Consider the following 23,314-nt stretch of genomic DNA (forward strand, 5'->3'; position numbering starts at 1 on the left):
TTTTAAGATTCACTACCTGAATCCATCATCAATCCATCTCCTTGTCCACTCTTTAAGTCTGCTTTTCTGAAGTCATTAGGAAACATTTAACCAAAGCAGGCTCAGTATTCAACTTTGCTAAAACTCTAGAAAAGTTTTTTGTTTGGTTGGTTGTTTTCCATTTAAAATAAAAGTCCTATATTTTCATCTAGCATCTCTGACACAGAAGTTGTGTAGGGAATGGGAGGTGGTAATAGAAACCACGCTCCATGGGCGCAGCGGTGCTACTGCGTTCTTACTTGGGCATCAGACTCCCGCCAAAGAGCACCTAACTTTTGAATGGACTAAAATGAAGGCATCGTAACTCTTTTTACAGTCTGGGCAGGGCAGTGTAGGGCGGAACACACTGTGCTCTCTAACCGGAGGTGGGGTGAAAAAGGAGGGTACAGGGAGAGAGGGCTGCCCAGATCAGAAACATCCTGTAGCATCCCGCCGTAGAAGGAGGGTGCATTGGCTGGGCAAGCTCCCATAGGAAAGCGCTCCGCGCTGCGGGGCGGGGGGGGGTGGGGGGAGGCTGAGGAGGTGGGGCCAGGGGCAACCGCGGGACCGCTCGCTCCCCTCCCCCGCCGCGCGCGGACTCCGGCTGTAGGAGGTCGCAGAGGAGGCTGGGCAGGCTTGAGTGGGCTATCGAGGCGCTCGAGCCTTCCACGTACTGAGGACTCTGTAGCAGCCATGGGCTACCAGGCACAGGGGCCCGTCATCCCGCCGCAGGTAAAGCTGGAGCGTGGGGCAGCTTCTGCAGCCAGGTCCTTTCCAGTTTCATTCACCCTGCAATAGAGAGCCGCTAACTTCACCTGGGGTCTTGGTTTAGCACCGCGGAAAGTTCTCCAGGAGAAAAAGTTTTACCTCCATCTGACTTTTTTTTTTTTTTCTTGACAGGCACTTTTCAGTATAACCCCTTTAATCTCACAAAATCGCATCATTGGCTCCCTAACAGATCCTGTATTCTGGGATTCCATGCAGCGGTCCTTGAACTTGGCGCAGCTGTAATTGGGACATTTTAGAATGGAATTTGTTTACGATGCTCTGTTGAATTACCTGTTATTGTTACTCTTTATTGTATTATACTGATCATTCTTATAGTTACTGACATTACTAATTGTTACTACTAATGTCGTGTTGGTGTGCTGTGTTGCATATTTGTCTGACATTTCTCTAATATTTTGACCTAGTGAATACTTAATTGCCATCTTATATATTAAAATAGAGCAATCTAGATGACAGAGAAACCCTCGTTTCTGAACACAAGCACAAAGGGAAAACTTATCGTCAGTTCACAGCTGTTTTTAATGTTGTCAACTCCATTATAGGATCTGGTATAATAGGTAAGTGTTGTTTTGTTTTGTTTTAAATTTCAAGTGAAAAGACAAAATTTAAAACTCTTACCATGTTGTTTGTATTGATTATTTTTAAGGAAAAAATCTTAAATAATAGAATTGGTAAATTTTTCCATAAAAACCTTCCTTTTTTTCCAATGTAACTATGTGCATCAGAACAGTGTCTTTTATGCTGAAGATGGGGTCGTGATTCAGACTTTTTCTTCATTTGAGAGCATCCCCCATATGTGGTAGGCTAAGGTAGAACTGCATATGGGATATGCTGAATTTATTTTTGTAGGCTACATGGTCCATTGATAATGCTGCCTAATATACTTTTTCCCTCTTCCTGAAGGGTCCACCATTATTTAAACCACCTTTCTATGACCTTCTAAAGTGTAAATCTCCAGATATCTGGTAATATTGAAAGTACATAAGTTTAATGTGAAAACAACAATCTTGTGAAAAATTAAATCATACAGTATTTCCTTACCTATCTATCCAGTTTTAATTTTTAAGTACAAACTTATTATGATGTATTAATTTTAAGTATCATTCAATCAATAAGTAGATATTGGTTGAATGAAAATGCATAGATTTTTTTAACAAAGGAGCCAAATAATCAGAATTGAAAGAAATGAGCAGCTCATATTTTCCCAGTTTGAACCAAGGGGAAAATTCTGACAAAATAAAGTGTGTTGCATTATAGTAATTAAGGCAATTACTTTTTCAGTGCTGATTATTCTTTTTTTTTTTAAGATTTTATTTATTTGAGAGAGAGAGAGAGAGAGAGCACAAGCAGGGAGAGCAGTAGAGGGAGTGGGAGAAGCAGGCTCCCTGCTGAGCAGGGAACCTGATGGAGGCCTCCACCCCAGGCCCCCTGGATCATGACCTGAGCCACCCAGGCACCCCTAATTATTCTTTTTTTTATTTGAAAACATCCAGTTTAAGAAAAAGCAAGGACAAAACAAAATCCTGCAATATGCATTGAGAATACTTTTTCCTGTAAAATTTTGACATTTTAGTTACAGTCATTGAACATTTATCTGAATTGAGTTACTTTTTTCACCTTTTGCAAGCTGATGTGTTTCTTGATGTTACTTGTTTCCATATATAGACAGTTCTTTTTAATGGCACATAAAATAGAGGTATGTGAAGCAAAGTAATCAAGTAGGGGCAAAGATTTATTTGAAACTCTACCCCCATGAACTAGGGAGGTGTGGACAGCTCTACTTGGCAGAATTCCAGAGTTAATTCCTGAAGTGAACACTTGAAGCTGATTCATGTCAGCAACATTAAAAAATAGCTCTTAATTATGTTTAGCAGATATTTTAAGGGAAAATTTTCCAGAGAATAAAAATTCTGGGTGGATATATTTTAAATATGTTTCATCTTAAATATTTTATTGCCCATAATCTAAAACTGACCATTTCCAAAAAAATTCATAAGAAATACTTTTATATACCGCTTCAGCTTTATAAAAAACACTTTTGGTGTGCCCGGGTGGCTCAGTCGGTTAAGCATCTGCTTTTGGCTGAGGTCATTGTCCCAGGGTACTGGGATCGAGCCCAGGGTAGGGCATCCTGCTTAGTGGGGAGTCTGCTTCTCCCTCTTCCTCTGATCCACTCCCTGCTCCTGTTCTTGCTCTCTCTCTCTCAAATGAATAAATGAATTTTTAAAAAAATACATAAATAGTAAAAAAAATTAAAAATTAATAAATAATAAAAAATATTTTGCCTTCTCATTTTTCTCTCCTGGTTACCCACTTGGATTCTGGAGTCAGTCTTTCTTCATATCCCATAATCCTTTTGTGCTCTTATTACCCTCTCTGCTTTCCCAGCTAGCATGTAAAGAAAGCTTTAGGTCATTATTTTCCATACATTCAAGGTCATATTCCCTCCTCACCCTGAAGTGAACTGACATCTGTTTTTCATTTGCTGCTTTCTTATTCTTATTTCATCATCTCATAAACTTGCTCTCTTGACGTGTCCTTAGCTTGCATTCTATTCTGAAATAGTATTAATATGCTAACATTTAATTTGAGTAGTAATATGCACTGTTTACAACCATGTCCTATAAATATGTCAACTTACTTAGCCTGTTATATATAGGAATTGGGGGAAGCTGCTGTATCTCTATATGTTTTATTAATGTGATGGGTGGGGCATTTTATATTTTTCCAGGATTGCCTTATTCAATGAAGCAAGCTGGCTTTCCTCTGGGAATATTGCTTTTATTCGGGGTTTCATATATTACAGGTAAAATACTATGTAATTGTTTTTTCCTGCAACTTAAATTGTGCAGTGATGATCACACACACACACACACAATAATTGAATTTCCTAATTAAGAAGTGCATCAAATAATCCTAAAGAATTCAGACATTTATATCTGAGAAGATTTACTTTTCCTGCTAATCCCTTGAACAGATTAGAAAAGCATTATATATTACCAAGTCTAAATCCTTTTCATGTGCCTTTTTCACTTTATGCAGAGAGTGGTAGATGGGAGTCCTTTTAAAGGCTGATTAATGCTGAGACTGCTTTGAAAGGGTAGACATCAGGCCTTCCCTTCCCACAAAAAACCTTAAGCAGGTGTACACAAATAAACAACTCTTTCTGGTTATTTTTGTGCAGGTAGAACTAAAAGGCCTGCTGCTCAACCAGCAGGGTTCACCACCCACTCCCCACCTCTCCTTGTGCCTGCCCAGGCTCCCTGCCTGCCCCTATCTTTAAGTACAGCAATAAGGTGCTTCTGTATCACTTCTCTTCTGCTTCCCCCTTTTCACGTAACAAGTTCATTCACACTCACGTTTTGCCATTCCTCCGAGTGCAGGCTTTACAACTCATAATCACCTCCTCTTCCTGCTGTTCTCATCCCTGCCCTGTCACCCCACCAGCTCACCTCATGACAATCACAGGGTCCTTCCTCTACCTTAGGGTCACTGTGAAAAAGGCAGTGATCACAGATACCCCCTGCAGTGGTTGTTTTTATGGTGGCCACTATATGTGGTCACTTAGATGCCCTTTTACCAGGGAACGTAAAACACCTCAGCCTTGTTTTTTCAGTATTGACCTGGCTCTCAGTGGCACCACCTTTCTGTGAGGTTATGATCCCCAGCCACCGTTTCCCCACAGCCCTCAGCCTAAGAATGACCGATAGGAACACAAAAGCTGTGCGCGCTTGCGCGCACACACACCTGCACCCCTGGCCCCGAGAGACCAGTGCTTGTGGAAGGTGCAGCCAGTCTCCACCGGAGACCACCTCCCTGCTGAACTGTTTCCCCTGCTCCATCCTGTCACTCCCATTCTCTTGAAGAGCACTCCCTCAAAGTCCCTTGTCCAAAAATCTCTGACCCATCTCTGCTTCCAGAGACCCTGACCGAGATGCCATGCCCTCAAAAAAATCCCAGGTTTTGAAGACCAGCCTGTAACTCTGCCATTTTTTCCCCTCAGGCTGAGGAAGAGAGAGTAAAGCATGCCATAGATACCAGAGTCAGAGCTGCAGAAGCACTGGACTGCCTTCCTCCCTCCTTTCTTCTCACCGCCTGTTCTCCCCAAACCTAAGCTGCTTTGAGCTACTACAGCTCTTACTTTGTAGCTTCAGACCCATAACATAGTAAGGTGGGACCCGTAACATTATGCTTATTCAGAGTTGCTGGTATTTAAAAACTGCACTCCATTCATGAAAACATTCATCACACTAAAAAATCCCATTCAAGGATTACCCTTGTAGTTTTTAATTTCCTGTTTCCCAGTCAGTCAGCACTAACAATTAATTTCCGCCCAGGCATAATAACCATGGCTTATTTAAGTACATTGTAAACATTTATGCACACTGTAAACCAGTAGATAGAAAAAAATTAAAAAATACATATCACCTAAGAATTAAATACTTGAGGTGAAATAAGTCACATTATACACAAATAAATCATAATGTGAATAACTTTCTCAACTAATGCTATGCATAAACTTACAGCAAAGTTTGTAAGCAGCCCTTTGCAAAGTCATAGTTACTCTTGTTCAGCTGAAGATCAAAATCTTTAAATAATTTAATGAATAAAGGATGACCACACAGAACCAAAAAAATTTATAGACTATGATTCATTTTATTCCTTAATTAGGCTTTTAAGAGGAAAATCTACAAGTAGGGTATAATGCTGAGTTTTTCTTTAAATTGACACTGTAATTACACAATGGTTTTTCTCTAGATGCTTTTGTCTTTTTAAGGCCTCTAATGAGGTATGTCCAGCTCAGCAGGTAGTTTTTCTAAGTTCTGTTTCCATGTTTGTGAAATGTTGGGAAATAAGAAAAAATTACTGATTTAAAAGAAAATTTTTATGTTGAATGACTTGGACTCATTCATGGATTTATCTAAACTTTTCATGCAATATATTTAAAGTGAGATCAAAATGTTGTATTGATTGATATTTCAGATTCCTAAAGCTCTTAAGGTATATATTTATAGCTTGTACTTTACAAATAGAGAAACACATTTATTACTGACTAAATTCTTAGCAAATTGTTAACTTTAAGCAATGTATTTTGACCTTTTATAAAAGTGAGCATTCTCATCCCAAACATACAGTTCTTCACCAAAACTTCACAACATCTGTGAAACTGGTTACCTCCTCTCTGTGACTGAGGTCCTCATTCTTTCTCTTCGTTGGTCAGTAAGTTGCTGTTGAGTTTTCCTGCCATTAGCATCTGACCATTTCCTGATGAGTCTTCCATATTGCTGCAGAATTACCTTCATAAAACCTCAGTCTGGTCTCTTTCATGTCCCCAATCAAGACATTCCATTACTGTATAATGACAATAGAAAAAAAATATTGCATTCAAATTCCTTCATAGCTCAACCACAATCTGAACTTTTAGTATCATCTCCAATTAATCTAACCTCTCTTTCACATAGTCACCAACATTACCATGTGTAGAAGTTATGTTTTAGCCATTCTGGACTATTCCAATCCCTGTAGAATGTGCTTTCATGCTGTCTTCCCATGGATAGTCTCCCTACTTGACATTCTTTTTCTTCTTTACCTGGTGAAATCCTGTATCCAAGACCTACTCCTCTGTGAAGCTTTTCCCGGTTTTAAACAAAGGCAATATAATTAATTGCTATGTTCTTTGTGCTTGCAGAGTATTTTAAAATATGCTCATTAGGCCATTTATCACATTAAATTTTAATCAGATATGTAGACATCTAGCAATCCTGCTATACTGACTTATTCAACAAATATTTAGTGACATTTCTGCCATTATTTCAGTGAAGAACATTATTCCTGCCTGTTGAAGCTCACAATGTAGTGTCAGGCAGACAAAAACAGAATTATAATACTTTATGAAAAACACCATATTAAAAATATGGGCAAGATGATAGGGATATTGGCATTTAACCCAGTCTCAAAGGAGCAGGCATATTTTGGTGACAAAAAGACATCTCCACTGACTGTTTATGAGTGAGCAAAGAAAATGGAAGGGTACTCCAAGCAGATGGAAATGTAGAGATGCAAAAGGGAACTGTGTGAGTGATTCCATCTGCTTAAGCATAGGGTTGATGTTTGTAAGTGGAAAGGGAGGAAGTTAGAGGTTTGCAGAGGCATTTATGAAGGCTCCCATGTAATGATAATCATTACCACTTCCTGAGGACTGGCTTGATGCTGAGCGTAATGCAGCCACTGTACTTAATCCTTCTGGCTCTATGAAATAGGCATTCGTGTTCCATTTTATGGAGAAAGAAATTGAGACTTTAAGAGGTTAAAATGACTTGCCCAAGGTTAGCAGTTACTGACAACAGAGTTGAAACTTGGATTAAGTGCATGGATTTTAGAGCCAGACTACCAGGATCTGAGTCCCGACTCTTCCTTTCTAGCTCTGTGAAGTTCAGCGATTTGCTTAACCTTCTATGTCTCGCTTGTCTCATCTATTAAAGGGGGAGTGGAGGGTAATAATTGCACCTAGTTAGAGTTGTTGAGAAGCTTAAACAAGTCAATATGCATAAAGCACTTGAGAAAAAGCTTGGCATACAAAAAGTGTTGTGAAAGTATTTGCTAGTATTTTTGCGATTCTTCTCATTGTTATTATTATCAGACTCCAGATACAGTACTTTTTCCACCACCAGATGCATCCTATAGGAAACAGACAAAAGTAGCACAGGCTCTCATTCATTGTGCCAGGCATTGTGGTAGACATGTAAACATTAATCCTCACAGACTCATCAAGGTTTGGTGTATTGTCTTACATTACAGATGAGACTCAAGAAAGTCAAGTCTTTCACCCAGGATCACATAACTAATAAATCATTTTTTCTGCCTTATGAAAAGGATTTTTTTTATCCAAAAGTATTAGAGGATTCCCCGGGAGGATTTTAAGCAGAAGACAAGATCAGATTTATGCTGTGGTCAGATCCATCTGGTACAGGAGGGATGTCAAGAAAATCTTGGTAGGGTAGGGAATGTTAAAAGTGTTTTGAAGAGGGGCCAGATTTGTAGATGAGAGAACTATTAGGAGTTTTCGTAGTAATCCAGGTGAGAAATGATAAAACCCTAAAATAAAGTAGATTAGAGATTAGAAGTGAGGGGACACCATTGAATAATTTATGATGCAAGAGTTAATGGATTTGGTGACCAAAAGAATGTAGGAGGTGATGGGTAATGAGAAGTCTAGGGTGATGCTCAAATTTCTGTTGGTACTGTTCACAGTTTGGAGAAATATAGATGGATAAGCGGGTTCCAGAACAAATATATAAATCAGAATTTGGACATTTAAAATCAAAATGTCTATGAGATCTCCAAGATAAAATGTTTATTAGACAGCTAGATATAGAAATTTGGAGTTTTGGAGGAGTCTAGGTTGAAGATCGAATTTTAGAAGGGTTAATAACATCTGTGTGAAAATTAAAGCTGTAGGGATGAATAAGACCACAGTAGGACATTTTGAAGAGTGAGAAAAAAGTCCAAGAATCCAGATTTTAAACAGAGTAAAAGAAATTGGTGAAAAACTGTATATGATTGGTCAAAAAGGTAGGAGGAAATCCAAAAGAAAGTGATGTCACAAAGGCCAAGGGAAGGTGATTGAAGAAGAGGAGAATAGTGAACAGAAAAAAAAAAAAACTGCCATGAAATAGCAGATTAGATTAAGATTTAGGAGGTGTCCATTGGATTTATCAAATTGGAGCTCACTGATGAATTTGTTAAAAGAAGATTCAGTGATGTGGGAAGGAATCAAGGTAGAAAGCACAATGCAATGATTTCTATTTTCTTCTTTGTATTTTAATGCATTTCCAAATTATTTAAAGGATAAAAAAAATCAACTGTGATGGAAGCATGAGCAAGAGAAGAGAAAAAACAAGAATCACACAGCTGTGTACCCAGTACAACTCAAGTGTCGTTCATTAAGTGCTCAAAAAACATTGAGTTAAATGAAAAAAAAGGGGAGATTAACTTTTAATTACATAATTTCTGTATATTTGCATCTTCAATTCCAACTCTAAAATGAGAGCTTAAATCTTTAAAATGTAAATTTAAAAAAATTCTTGGAGTTCGCTCGTAACCATAACTATAAAATAAAGTTACTAGTTGTACTTTGCTATAAAACAAATGATCTGATTCTCCTCAATCTATTTTTTTTCTGAATGCTTACATCATTTTTCATTCTCGGTTTTCACACATTGAACATCTATGAAATATTTGATTACCTACATTCTGCTGCTTGGACAGTTGAGCCTCATCCTGTTAATAGTCGTTACACTAGTTAAGTTAGGAAAGTAAAACCTGATGCTTTGACTCTAGTCTGTGTACCCTCTTCTGTCCAGTTCATTGCACAGAAATGTTAAGTGTATTTGCATCTCAACTGAAAAATATATAACTGGAAACAGTACTGTTTCATGAAAGGTAATGTTTTATGAACAGAAAGTAAGCCTTGCCAAGCCAATTGACTATAGCATTAAATTAAACTCGTTAAAGTTTCTCTTTCTTTAAGTCAAAATACAAAAAGCTTTTGTATTAAATGTAATCTGACATTTGTTTAATGGCTGTTTTTGCCACAGACTTTTCCCTTGTTTTATTGATAAAAGGAGGGGCCCTCTCTGGAACAGACACTTACCAGTCTTTGGTCAATAAAACCTTTGGCTTTCCGGGGTATCTCCTCCTCTCTGTTCTTCAATTTTTTTATCCTTTTATAGGTAAGTTGAATGTGAAAATGAAAAGCGTAACTCTTTCATAAACATACAACTATTTCTGAAGAAGGTAGTTTTAATAGGAGATTAAAAGTGAATAGGTAAAATAATAGATTTCTTCCGCGGCTGAAATATGTTTTTTTGAAAACCTAAGGGTTTATGGAAGCCACGTACAAGGCCAACATGTAATTTAAAATCTGTACCATAATGGTGAACATGTCCTCTAGCACTTCTTAGGTAAATTGTTAACATTCACCAATGACTAAATTGACATCATTTTTTAAATCAGTAATACAGAATCTATTGGTCAAACCATTAACTCCTTTTTAAAATTAGGGGATATTTGGGAGCCTTCACAATTTTCTATTATTGTTCCTCACTTTGAGCAATGCATGTATTCCTGAAAACATATGTGGAAACTGAACTTTTGTAACAAAACAAATCACATTTTAAATGACTACGGAAACTCACTATTATTTAAAGTTGTTCTGGAAAGAATCAATTCGTGAAGTGAAAATGTTTTTGTAATATAAATTGATATTCTCCCATATATTTGTTGTCTAGTTATTTTTTGAATTATACATATTTGTAGTCACAACATATATTTGAAAGAATTAGGATTATGCCAATATTTGGGAATAATGGATTACTTTCAAAATAGTTAACGGGTATTAAGGAGGGCACTTGTGATGGGCACCAGGTGTTGTATGTAAGTGATGAATCACTAAATTCTACACCTGAAACTAATATTACGCTGTATGTTAACTAACTGGAATTTAAATAAAAACTTGGGGGAAAAATAAAGTGTATTTAGCAAAAAAAAAAAAATCAAAATATTCAAGATGAAATATGTGATGGCTTCTTGGTAACTGTATTGTTTTAATTATGTTTTTAGCTATGATAAGTTATAACATAATAACTGGAGATACTTTGAGCAAAGTTTTCCAAAGAATCCCAGGAGGTGAGTCAATGTATATATTTTATGTATTATTCATAGTTAATGCTGTTCATACTAATTTACAAGCAAAATATTTGCAAGTGGAAGAGTTGGATGACTTCAAGTATCTGGCAATATCCATGATCCATTCTGATCCTAAAGCATTAATCTACTTTTATATATAGTTTAGTTCTTCCTTAGCTGTTTAGAGGATATCATGACTATTCATATACTTAAAATACTTTGTATTTTAAATATTTAATTTTACATATCACCAACTCTATGTAGTAACATTTTTCACGTCTTCTTTTTACAATGCCATTTCTAAAATAAGCAAGCTGACTTTTTCCTCCATTATTTGTATTATGATATAATTTAATATAGTAAAATTAGCCCTTTTTACTGTTCTGTAACATATAGTTAGACAAATGCATATATAGTCATATATCCACAACTACAATCAAAATACAGAACAATTCCATCACCCACCCTCCAAAATTTTCCTTATTTCCCTGTGTAGTCAAACCCTCCCTAATCTACAGCTCCTGGCAACCACTGATCTGATTTCTCTCCCTAGTTTTGCTTTTCCCAGAATGACAAATAAATGGCATCATATAGCATGGAGCCTTTCAAGTCTGGCATCCTTCCTTTAGTATAGTGCATTTGAGATTCATCCAAGTTTTGGGTTGTATCAGTAGTTTGCTCTTTTTTTTTTTTTTTAGCTGCTGAGGAGTATTCCATCATAAGAATGTACAACAGTTTATCTATCTCCCAGTGGAGGGACATTTGGGTTGTTTCATTTGGCATGATTCTGAAAAACCATTATGAACACTTCAGGCAGACCTTTTCAACATGTGCCACAACCCCATGCCCTATTCAGCCTTTCACCATATCACGGCAATTTGAATAACTCAGACATCATGAGTCTTTTTTTTTGAAGAGCTTCTCACCCAAGCCACACAATCCTCATTTCATAGTGACCTACTCGATAGTTGTTATCATAGTTGAAAGTGATGCAAAAACACCTTTCCTCTTAGTGCTGAATCACTCCTTCTAGAGACATACAAACCAAAATGAAACAAAACCTAAAACTAGAAATTGCACCTATTCCTTTCACAGAGTTTAGTGGAAAAGGAAATCAGGGAGACTTGACCATCAAATCACAGACCCACTGCTTGCTCTATGTGATCTTGAGAAGGTTAATGCCCTCTCTGAGTTTTAGTTTCTTCATCTTTAAATTGTGGAGTATAACCTGCTTCATAGAATTATTGTGGGAAACAGCAGAGGTAATACAGACAGTGCTTGGCATATAGTAGGCTCTCCCAACACTGTTAGCTCTTAGCAGCAGCTTCCGTTCTAGCCCCCAAATACAAACCATGTTTTCATAAACTGAGATCACGTGAGTGGATAGAATACTAAGGAAAAATGCAAAGAATATAATGTCATATATAAAACATGACCTAATCATGTAAATTTTCTATTTTCATAAACAACTAAGAAAAAACAAGAAAAAATATATTCACATGTAAACTGTGATTATCTTTTAATTGCAGGAGTCATGAGATTTTTTTCTGTTTCCTTTGTTGTTTTGGTTTTTCAAAGGAGCATATATTAATTTAGAAAAATCTTTTTATAACTTTATTTTCATTTAAAATACTTATTAAGGTGTATTTTTTTGTTAGAAGATCAGGATAAATAATAGATCTCATCATTAGATCCTTATTTAAAAATGTCCCTTATGGTAATAGAGACCCTTTGTTAGTAGGCTCCTCTCTGCTATTCATAGCATTTTATTTCAGTGTTTTTCTAGGACTTAGAATTTTCCCAGTGAAGGAAATCTATATTTTCTACCAAACACATTGGTAAAGCAAATGATTTGAAAGGGTAAACAGAAACAAATATACAAATAATTTAATTCAAATTATGCTCACCAGAAATATGTAAATAGTTGAGTTCAAGTTTTTGGGAACTTGAACTTCCTGTTTTAGCGTTTTGATTCACAACTTTGTGATGATTGTTTAGTTATATCTGAGTTAAGCAAATATTCATGATTATTTTATTACAGTGTATACATAAGCATGTCACATTTATACCACCTTGAAATTGTATCTGGGAACTTCCCTGTGAGTTTATTAACCATACAAGAAAATTAGTCTCACTTACTTTTCCCAGTAATAGCTTTCTTTTTCTTTTATCTTTTTTTTTTTAAACCACACTCACTTGCTTATTCTAGAGACTTTAGACTTTGCAGAAATTAATGAACAAAGACTTGGTGCCACTGGGGACATTTCAAAAACATAATGATATGATCTCTGAAGGAATTCAATATGAGCTAAAAAATGTAAGCAGTGGTATCTTCCTTGGAATAGATATATAGCTCCCGAAGTTAACGCTGTGATTAGCACAGCCTTAAAAATATATAAATCCTTGGAAGTATGTCTTATTTTATGTTTACAACTTTTGTTTGTATTTAATGATAGGCACACTTGCACACACAACCCGCCCCCCAACACACACACAATTATGTACTCATTGTGATAGCGAAGACTCTGCAGCATATACCAGTTTCAGCAGTGCTTCCCGATGGCGTCCCTATATTGCTTCTGTCTCCTTTTCTTCAGGGAAACCACTTCTTTCTCAACAAAAGTATAGAAATAGAATATTTTTATCTAAAGCTTGAGTCTTGAAATTCCAAGCTCTACTGTTTAAGTCTCTCTAGGTTACAGAAATTAAAAAAGAAGAAAAAAAGCCTCAGAACATGCCCTCTCCTCATGTAGCTTACTTCCTAGAGAAGGGATTTGCCATTTAGGGGGTTTTGGACAAAGAGTGACGTTGTGTTTTTAGCCTTGGGGAAGGATCTCTGTACCTTCCAGATTACAAGTATATTCTAAGGGGGATAAAGGAAGGGTAGAAGCAGGAAAATTGATTAGGAGGCTATTAAATAATTTGAATGCAAAATATTATAAGATTATTTGAACTATGGGTTCATCCTTAAGTTTTTTGTATTTACATTTTTGTGAGTTATTTCTATTTTTACATGGTTTTATGGGATTTATTTACTTAAAATCTTTGTCATTTTGATAACATTTAAAGTTATTTAAGTCATTTTTGCACTTAAATATTTGACTGCTTACTTGTATCGCTGGTGTGTTAACTCATACCTATAAAGACTTTATAATATTTGTTGTGTTTTAGTTGACCCTGAAAACTTGCTTATTGGTCGCCACTTCATCATTATGCTCTCCACAGCTGCCTTTACTCTGCCTTTGTCCTTGTATCGAGATATAGCGAAGCTTGGAAAGGTAACTTACATCTAAGGCTCAGAAATGCACTTTGTTACCTGCACTAATTTTGTCAAATGACTGTCTGTGTAACCAAGTTCTTTTTTTTTTTTTAATTTTTTTATTGTTATGTTAATCACCATATATTACATGTGTAACCAAGTTCTTAATTACAGTATTTATCTTAGTTTCTTTCTTACCTTTCTTTCTAAGGTAGATACGCTGATGTCAGACACCATACTTCCAATTTAGAAAATAAAAAGAACTATACTTACACCAGGTCTAATTCACTGAAAAAAATGTTCTATCATTTTTTACAGATAGTAGTTTAAATAATTTAAATTTAGACTAAATTTAAGAAGTAAGGATGAATCACTTCACTGGCTCAAAATTTTTTTGTAAACTACAGTGTGTTTCATCCAGTGACTTTAAATATCAATGTGTCATTAATTCATGAGAATTTGACCAGTGTATATGATTCTTATTGCTAAAGAGAAATGATGATGCATTTCTAATGAAACCAACCAAATAATTATTCAACTCACCATATGGGCTCATCTGCATAGGTTAGCCTTTATCTACCTGTATTTTTACTTCCTTACTCTTAACGAGTGTTGGAGTGTTTGTATTTTATGCAAAATATTATTGGCATTAAATTTACATTATGCCAAACATTCTGATGAATTTTTTTAAAAAGTTTTTAAAAAGAGCTATTTATATATTTTTATGTTCTAATTTGAAAAGTCCAACAGTTGAGTGAATTTTACTTTTCACTGTGACGTTTCATGTGTATTCAGTTATGGATCCTTCCTTAAGGATCTTATTATGGATCCTATTACCCACAGTCCTTCCAGGTAAAGCTGAGAGTGGAGATGGTATTCCAAATATTCTGACCACTCTACCTTTGTTCCCTAACAGACTTGGGTGTGTTATGGGATCCTATTATGGATCCTATTGCCCACAGTCCTTCCAGGTAAAGCTGAGAGTGGAGATGATATTCCAGATATTCTGACCACTCTACCTTTGTTCCCTAACAGACTTCCAGAAATAAATAAGAGTCCATTAAAGCGGCTTTTTTGTGAATTATCTGAAATGCTGAACAATTTCCCATTTCCCATGTTGTAGACATAAATGTTATCTTCAGAGAGCAGAAGGCCAGGCATTCATGAAAAGAAAGCTAATATTCTATCATATTATTAATACCTGAACATCTTCCCCTAAGTGTCTCTTAAAAGTGTCATATTGGAATATTAAGTAAATCTCCCGGTGAGCAAACCCAGAGTAGCTAGGAGCCCTGATCTGGAGTCAGGGTGCTTGCATTTGAATTCTCCTTCTGCCACATTCTAGCTGTGTGACCTTGGGAATGTTACTTAAAATCTCTTCCTCAGTAGAGGACTCATAACAGACCCTTCTTTCTAGTTAAAAACTAACAACCCAGGAAACAAGGTTAATGATATCCAAAGAAACAGAAACTATTTTACATTATGTTTTTTCATATTAGAGAAAGAAATCTAAAATGTGCTTATCCATTAAAAAAAAATTAAGGGCAGAAACAGATCTAATAATGAGTGCACAGAACACTCTATACACACAGACCAGTTTATATTTTAACCAGTTGAAATAGTGACAGAATAGAAAGGAAAAAGCAAAGACTTTAGAAACACAGACCAAAGGGCAAAATCAAACAGGAAAAATAGACTAACAGAGCTAGAGAACAGAAAGAAAAAAGGAGAGGCACCCCAAAAATGTGTGTGAGTGAGTGTGTGTGTGGGGGGGCCTTGTCTTGATAGGTAGAGGGTAAGGTAAAGACAGAAGCAGAAGAAGCAGTTATAGATAGAAAAAAGCACAAGTCATCACCAAAATAGGACCTGAAGAAGAAAGAAAAAAACTTCCCTTTGACTTTTATAACCTAAAATCACCAATTTTGTATTCTATTCAGTAAGCCACTAAAAACCTTTAAAGCTATGTCGCAAGATTAGTTATATATACCTGCCTCCCTATTTGGGGAAAAAAAATAATACTGTGGACTGATAAAAAGTTACATGTCTGAGATTATCAACAGTAGTCTGTAAGAAAAAAACTACTGCAGGATTATATAAACAAAAGCTGTATATATGTTTACTCAAGTAAAAAGAGAAACACCTAATATTTTCAATTCAATAATCTCTCTTCCAAACTGACCATATCTTTACATTTTCTTTTGCAGATCTCTTTTCTTTCGACAGTTTTAACAGCTCTGATTCTTGGAATTGTAATGACCAGGGTAGTCTCATTGGGTCCATACATGTAAGTTTTGTTGCTATATTGGTTAGTCTTTAATTTATAGCCTTCACATAGATATTTATATGACATATTGCAAATGCTGAAGTATAAAGTAATCATGGTACCAGAAGCACCATTTATCTTAAGTATTTGACAAAATGAGAGAAGATAATTACATCTAAGCGGACAGGCATTTTTCACTTGGCCCCTCCATGGCTGATGAGATTAAACTGAGTTTACTTTGCATGTTAATGACTGGTCCTAAGAATTAGAATAAGGAAGAGATCTCGAATAGTGAGAAATAGGAATGAAGTAGGGCACTCGGGAGGGAAAATGGTAAATGGCAGAAATTTTTGTATCTATCCCAGAGATGGATTTGTTCTTAACAAAGTTTCACCAATATAGGCTGAAATGAGAAGAATAAAGAATATAATGGAAGTTTTCTCCATTAGAGGAAATGTAATCACTTTGCAAACCACCGTTTATTCTCTACTAAGATTATATTCTTTGATTATTTTGTGTTAAAATGTTTGTCATTTGTGAACTGATGGTGATAGTTTGTGAATGTTACCTGTGAGGGGGGAAAGAAAAGGAAACCTGTTGAGTAACTATCTGTGATAATGTGGTTCCCAAGGTAACTTCTTTTTCCTATTGATTAACTGTCCTGCAAGATCACATCATTTTCAACTTCATATGCTTGTCTGGCTTCTTAGTCTACCAGGAAAGTTCCAAAAATTATGCCTCAAACTTATTTTGAAGGAATTATGAAACATCTAGTCTAATTGCATTTAATACAACCTTTACTTTGAAAAAAACACTTTTTTTTAAAAGGATTGAAATAAAAGAGAAAAGCATAAATATCTATCATGTTTATATTAATGTTTTCAAATAACTGAATCCCAGTTCATGGTTGTATTAGCTCAGGCTGCCAGAACAAAATACATATAGAGGTCTTAAACAACAGAAATTTATTTTCTCATAGTTCTGGAGGCTGCCAGCAGTCAGGTTTTGGTGAGAGGTCTCTTCCTAGTTGTAGAAAGTTCCCTTGCTGCTGTGTCTTCACAGGGCAGACATCGAGAGAAAGAGCAAGCTCTCTGGTATCTCTACTTATACGGACACTAATCCCATCAAGCATGCCCTGTCCTCAAGACCTCCTGTAAACCTAATTATCTCCCAAAGTCTCCACCTCCAGATACCATCACAAAGGGGCTCTGGCTTCAATATACGAATTTTTGGAGGGGACACAATTCAATCTTTGGCAAGTTTTAAAAACGCATCCAGTTCTCTTCACTGTGGCCATTTAGTCTCTCATTTAGTGAACGCTTACTGAATGCCTGTTGTTTCTAGCTATTTTGCTGCACCCTGAGAGAAAAAGAGCAGAGAGGCAAAAGTCAGCACCTGTTGCAAGTTGTTCACAATCAAGTAGTGAACATTTTAAAAACAAAAAAGAAGAAAAAGAAACAGCAGTGCAGTAGAAGTGCAAAATAGAAGGATTAGAGCAATAGCAGTGCCAAAGAAGAGAGTGCTTAATGGGAAAAAAAATACGATCTGGGTGTTTTGAAAGATGAATCTGAATTGTTTCAGATAGAGAAAAGCGTAAAAGGCATTCCCGGCCCAGGAAAGGTAAGCATAAAAGCACAAAAGCATATGTTAAATTCTACTGACATTTATTTAGTATCTACTGTATTGGTACTGTATTCATCTCTGATTTTCAAAAGCTGAATTTATACAACAAGAAGCCAATAAATACATTGAACAGAATACATTAAATACAAAATACAGAATACAAAACCAAAATACAATAAATAAAGGCAGAATTTTTTTTTTAAAGATTTTATGTATTTATTTGACAGAGAGAGACAGCGAGAGAGGGAACACAGGCAGGCAGAGCGGGAGAGAGAGAAGCAGGCTCCCCGCGGAGCAGGGAGCCCGATGCGGGGCTCAATCCCAGGACCCTGGGATCATGACCTAAACCGAAGGCAGACGCTTAACCAACTGAGCCACCGAGGCGCCCCAGGACAGAACTTTTTTTATTGGAGCTTTTATTATGAAAAGTGATTCTAGACAATAAATTATTAGGTTATAATAAAAGGTCTTATCGATTTGGCAAATATAGTACTATGAGGCAATATTGAGGGAAAAAACCCAAGTAGCTAAAAGTTGGAGATAAATAATAATTAACTGAGCCCCAAGGGGTTAGTTTAAAACAATGATTTTCAACTTTAGCATCATATTAGAATTGCCTGAGTAGCTTTAAAAAATACTGATGCCAGGGCCCACTTCGAGAGATTCTGAGGGATTTGGTCTAGGAACCAATTCATTATTGAACAGCTGTGAGTTTTCGAGCAAGCACCTAGAACCTCTAGGTTTCAAGAGATTAAAATCATGAGTATACATTTGAACTGACATATCATTTCTAAAAATAGACCATAGATTTTGTGTTATTTTAAGCACCCTTGTGCCATTATTTTTCATGATTCATTCCCCACTTATTGTTTTGGTACCTTTTTTTATACAACCTGTGTGTGAGATACTATTGTGAATACAAGGAGAAAATATCTCTGCTCTCAAGGGGCTCACCATTTAGTGGGGAAGCTAAGGTTGCACAAATGACTGTCATATAGGCAAGTGTATCTTGATACAAAGGAAAGAGAAAGGAGAGGCCACTTCCTGGTGGTGCTAAATGAATTGATTTTATGGCCAAAGAGCTATTAATTTCTGTTGTAAACAAAGTGTGGTCTGTATCTTTCTAACCTTCCTCAAGCGGTGATATCAGACTTAATCTGAGCCTTTGAAATTTTTCTAATAACAGGGATTATTTACTTAACTCTTTCAATATTTAGATGTTAAAGAAGTGTGGTTTTTTGGGGGGGGTTTGGTTTTTTTTTTTTTTAATGCTGGGCCGCCTTTTATTTCTGTTTGAATACTATGGCAAACAACTTCTGTTTGTCCAGATTTACAATCAGGCTAATCAAAGCCCATGTTCAAGGCTTGGCATAATAGCTAGTCAGGCAGGCTTCTTTCTGAAATATGACAGCCACGAATGCTTATAATCCATAAAACATGAGAAATTCAATACTCCATGTGTGTTTTTCCTCATTTTTGGTTCAGAGGAATAATCAGAAAAGCTGTACTTTTTCAAAGGGCTTTTAAAATGGTATTTGGAAAAGATCTTTAAACCTGCTCTCAGAAAAGAGGAAGGTCTGTAATGGCTACTGGTGTTGACCTTGTTACTATGGAAACATCTTTTTAGTAGTTGTGTTTTAAAAATAAAACACACAATTCAATTTCCTTTTCTCATAACTCATAAGGCTGTAAATTCTGCTTTTTTGATATGATTTCAAATATCTTATAGTCCAAAGACTTTCCGTTCTCTTTGGAAATAATGTTCATTTTTATTGTATTTTCTAACCTTTTGCTTTCTTAAAAACTGAGGTGGCCAAGCTTTCTAAAAAGTGTGCTAGTATCAAAATGCAATGACAGTTCTTCCTTTTTTTTCAAACTACAATTAGGGGCATTATCACTGTGAAAACCTTCATTCTGTGCCTCATTAATATTCCATTCTTTACATTCAGAATGGAAATGATAGCATGCAATCCAAATTTACAATTATTTTCTCTTCTTCTAACATCTCTCTTACAGCATTTTAATCCTTAATGCGGTATTCCAAACATAATTCCAAAAAGTGTGTCCATACTTTCAGCAGGCATTTATGAACAGAAAATGTGCCATCTCCAAGGATCTCAAGACATATTAGTTTCTTTACCCCTTATCTATTCTAGCCCTGAAATTCTATAGTTTGATGCTATACATAAAGAGGATCTAGAGGGGATTAAAGAAAGGATCAGGAAAAAACAGGTAAAGACAGAGGAATAGTGCATATTTGAAAAAGGGACTGATTAGTTCTGTCAAACACTAGCCATTGACTTTTTAATGATTAAATTATTGCCTTTTTTGTTACAAAACACAGCAACCATAGAACCCTAACTGCTTAAAGCAAAAGAAAATTTATTATCTCACATAACTTTAAAGTTCATGGGCATTCCTGTCATTAGATTTGGTTGGGTTTAGGAGTTTAATCAATGAAATCAGACATGGTTTCTCTTTTTTCACTTCTTGGCTTTGCTTCCTGTTTTGGCTCTAGTTTCTGAAAGGCTCTCCCCTCGTTGTGATGAGATGACAGTAGCAGAACCAGCCTACATCCATCCATTCAGGTCCAAATCTATAAAAAGAGAATGAGCTTTCTCTTTTAGATTACCTCCAACCTTACTTGGACTGATTAGCTCCAATGAGGACCCATTATGATCCCAAACCCTAACATCATGGCCTCTGTTGACTTGCGTGTGTTTATGTTACACGCCTACTCTTGATGCTAAGGATATGGTCAGCCCCACTCACTAAATCGCATGGACAGAGAGTAGAGGAAAAGGCGATCCCAAACAAAGTCAAGGCAATGATGCCAGAAGAGGGAGTAGCCACCTGCATAGTACAAGCTATAGATGTCCACTTCAGCTGACAGGAGGTTACTGGTAACCTTTAGGAGTATCAATCAAATGATATGGATGGACACCAGGTTAGAGAGAATTAAGATGCAACTGAATGATAGGGAAGTGAATTTAGCAAATAACCACCTCCTTTTGTTTTTTAAGAGCATCAAGGAATGAAAATAACATGACAAAATAGTGGCTTGAGACAGTAAGATCTCCAATAAATACTTTTTTTTTTTTACCATGGGAGATATTGAGCATGTTATAGGTCAAGCAAAAAGATGGAACCCAAGTCCCCCAGGAGATCTTGAAAAGTTGGAATTTATAATATAGAGCAATCCTTAAAGAGGAACTGGGATGCTTCTTCTTCCTCTTGGCACAATAAGATCAAATATAGAGAGTAAAATATGATTACATTCTGAAGACCAGTGAAGGGCATTTGAATGTTCATGCCCAGTAGGCTCTGTTTTTTCAGAGATGAGATTTTTATTTGAGAGTATGGTAGACAAAGGTATGTTCAGAAGCTGAATATTTTAGTTGGTTATATTTGCAAGTTTCACCATAGGAAGTGAGAAGGGATCTACGCAAAGGAATAAAATAATCACACTATATGTTAAATTATCTTTATTTGTATTTTATGTGTTTTCTTGTGTATTTTAGGCCTTTCAGACAATTGTAAGCTCCATGAGAACAAGGATCACATTTGCTTTTTCTGCATCTTATACCCATTATTCAGCACAGTGCCTAACACAGAATTAGAATTGCAGCAAAAAATTGTCATATGATCACTTGAATAAACCAGTGGTCCCTTGGGCCTTCTGCTTTTGGTTGATTCAACTTGGAAATTAACTAACCATAATTTTGAAGTAATGAGACAATAAAAATTATCCTGGGATGATAAAAATTTCAAAAGCATTCCCTGTCAAAGAAAATTTTCCTAAACCTACTTCCATGCTAGCAAAATTAGCTAACTCATTTGCTAAAATACCATTTGACTCCAAGTTCTGCAACACTGTTAGAATTAGTGGTACATTTAACTAGACAGATTGCCTACATGAAGCAACAAATAGAATCATAGTTTGACTTAAGTCTACATGCAAACAGGAAAAAACAGCTGCAAGACAATATGTTCTCAGAGAAGATTAGTCCAGTCACTATGCTAGTGGAGCTGGAGGAAGAGTCTAGGCTACTCCGTGTTAAGAACCTATTCCACTCATCATCAATTATTTTTATAAATGGCTGCCATAGTGAGGTTTGCCACCTGTCTGTTATTTCCAGCGAGAAGCCAGACTGGTCTGTGGTATAGATTCACAATCAAAGAGCAAAAATAGTCAACAAGCATTTATGCAATATCCAGCTGATGCCAGTCACTTCTCTAGGTATTCGGGCTATGAGGATGAAGAAAGCACAGTCCCTGACCTTCGATATCTATAGTTTATGGATGGGAAGAATAGACATTTGAAAGATAATTTTAATATAATAATTCATAGAATTATGGGAAAGTGCCTTGGAAACAGAGAAAGGCCCCTTAGCACAACCTGGGCAGTCAGGTAATAATATTTTAAGATAAGAGAATATGTGATCTGCTGCTTGAAAAAATGTACTAGTGTTAGTTGGATCAAAAAGGAAAGTGGAGAGAGGTTGGAAGCTATTGTTGGCAGAAGTGTGTGAGGCCCGGACATGTGATGTGTATAATAGCAGAAGCAGTTCAAGGTTCTAACACTGGGAGGGACCTAGAGAGGAGGGATACTGCCATTGGTTCAGGAACTATCAAATGAAAATAAAGTGCTGCCCTTCAGAATTTTCTCAAAAACTCTATTTTGCTTATATTACTCCTCAAATATATATTTTATTACAGTTTTAACGACAGTCATGTCTCCATGTTACCTCATTTGAAAAACTAATGGGGATGGTAATTTCCTAATCCACTGACCCCCATTCTCCTGTCACCACCACTTCTGTAGCTTCTGTGTTTAAGAAGTAACTAGACTTTGTTGATTCTGAGCTGAAGGTTTGGCAAGACAAAGAAATGATCATAAACAGGTTGGCAGAGACCAACAGGAAGGAAAGCTTTATGTGTAGCACTAAAGACTTTGAATTTGTTCTTTAGCCCATGGTGCATTGGTTTTGCCGCAGGAGAGCAACTGGAGCAAGTCTCCATATCAATGGACTCATCCTACAGCAGAGGTGAGGTTAGATTGGAAGTGCAAAGACTTGAAAGGAAGCTATCTATAGCAAGCATCCAGGCAAAAGACAACTGAACAGTATAAGCACAAGGCTGTTAGAAATGAAGAAGGCGAAGAAGAGGAAGGTGATGCCAAGGTGTCCAGCTTGGACAACCAGACTGTTAGATGGTTCAGAACTCACCATCAAAAGGAGAAAATGGGAGAGTCTGTTCGGTCAATTAGCATTTGCTTACTGGGTCAGTCACCTTTTTTAGGATCTGGGGCTGTGAAGACCAATATAGCACAGTCCCTTTCTGCGGGTCTCTTATAACTCATTGTAGGTGAGGTAAAGTGGATAAACACATAGAAGATAACCTCAGTAAACTGTTTAATAGAATTATGAGCATGGTGCTATAGAAACATAGAAGAAGGACCCTAGCTTCTTTTAAGTTGTTAACTAGGAGAGGAAGCAGGTCTGGGAAAATCATGGTAAATGTTTAATATTTTAATATCTTGATTTTGAGTAACTCTTGGAATGGGGAAGAAAACAAAGAAGTCATTCAGTGTTTTGGAAATGCGAGTCGAGTTTAAGAAGAGTCTGGAAGATTGTATAGGAACAATGCATAAGGAGAAGAATGGTGTAACGCAA

General features: G+C 36.4%; 1 protein-coding gene across 1 annotated transcript in view; it reads left to right on the top strand.

The window, feature by feature from the left end:
* Positions 1 to 593: 593 nt before the first annotated feature.
* Positions 594 to 23,314, top strand: part of SLC38A11 (solute carrier family 38 member 11) — a 53,716-nt gene continuing 30,995 nt past the window's right edge. The window contains exons 1-7 of the mRNA XM_028121356.2: positions 594 to 750; positions 1,247 to 1,364; positions 3,539 to 3,613; positions 9,405 to 9,539; positions 10,429 to 10,494; positions 13,666 to 13,772; positions 15,958 to 16,037. Of these exons, the coding sequence (XP_027977157.1) occupies positions 712 to 750; positions 1,247 to 1,364; positions 3,539 to 3,613; positions 9,405 to 9,539; positions 10,429 to 10,494; positions 13,666 to 13,772; positions 15,958 to 16,037 (620 nt within the window). The 5' untranslated portion in view covers positions 594 to 711. The remainder of the gene's footprint in view (positions 751 to 1,246; positions 1,365 to 3,538; positions 3,614 to 9,404; positions 9,540 to 10,428; positions 10,495 to 13,665; positions 13,773 to 15,957; positions 16,038 to 23,314) is intronic.

The sequence above is a fragment of the Eumetopias jubatus genome, unplaced genomic scaffold (genome assembly GCF_037043125.1).
Source record: "Eumetopias jubatus isolate StellerSeaLion01/CBP00866 unplaced genomic scaffold, mEumJub1_p1.0 scaffold_3, whole genome shotgun sequence".
Taxonomy (NCBI): domain Eukaryota; kingdom Metazoa; phylum Chordata; class Mammalia; order Carnivora; family Otariidae; genus Eumetopias; species Eumetopias jubatus.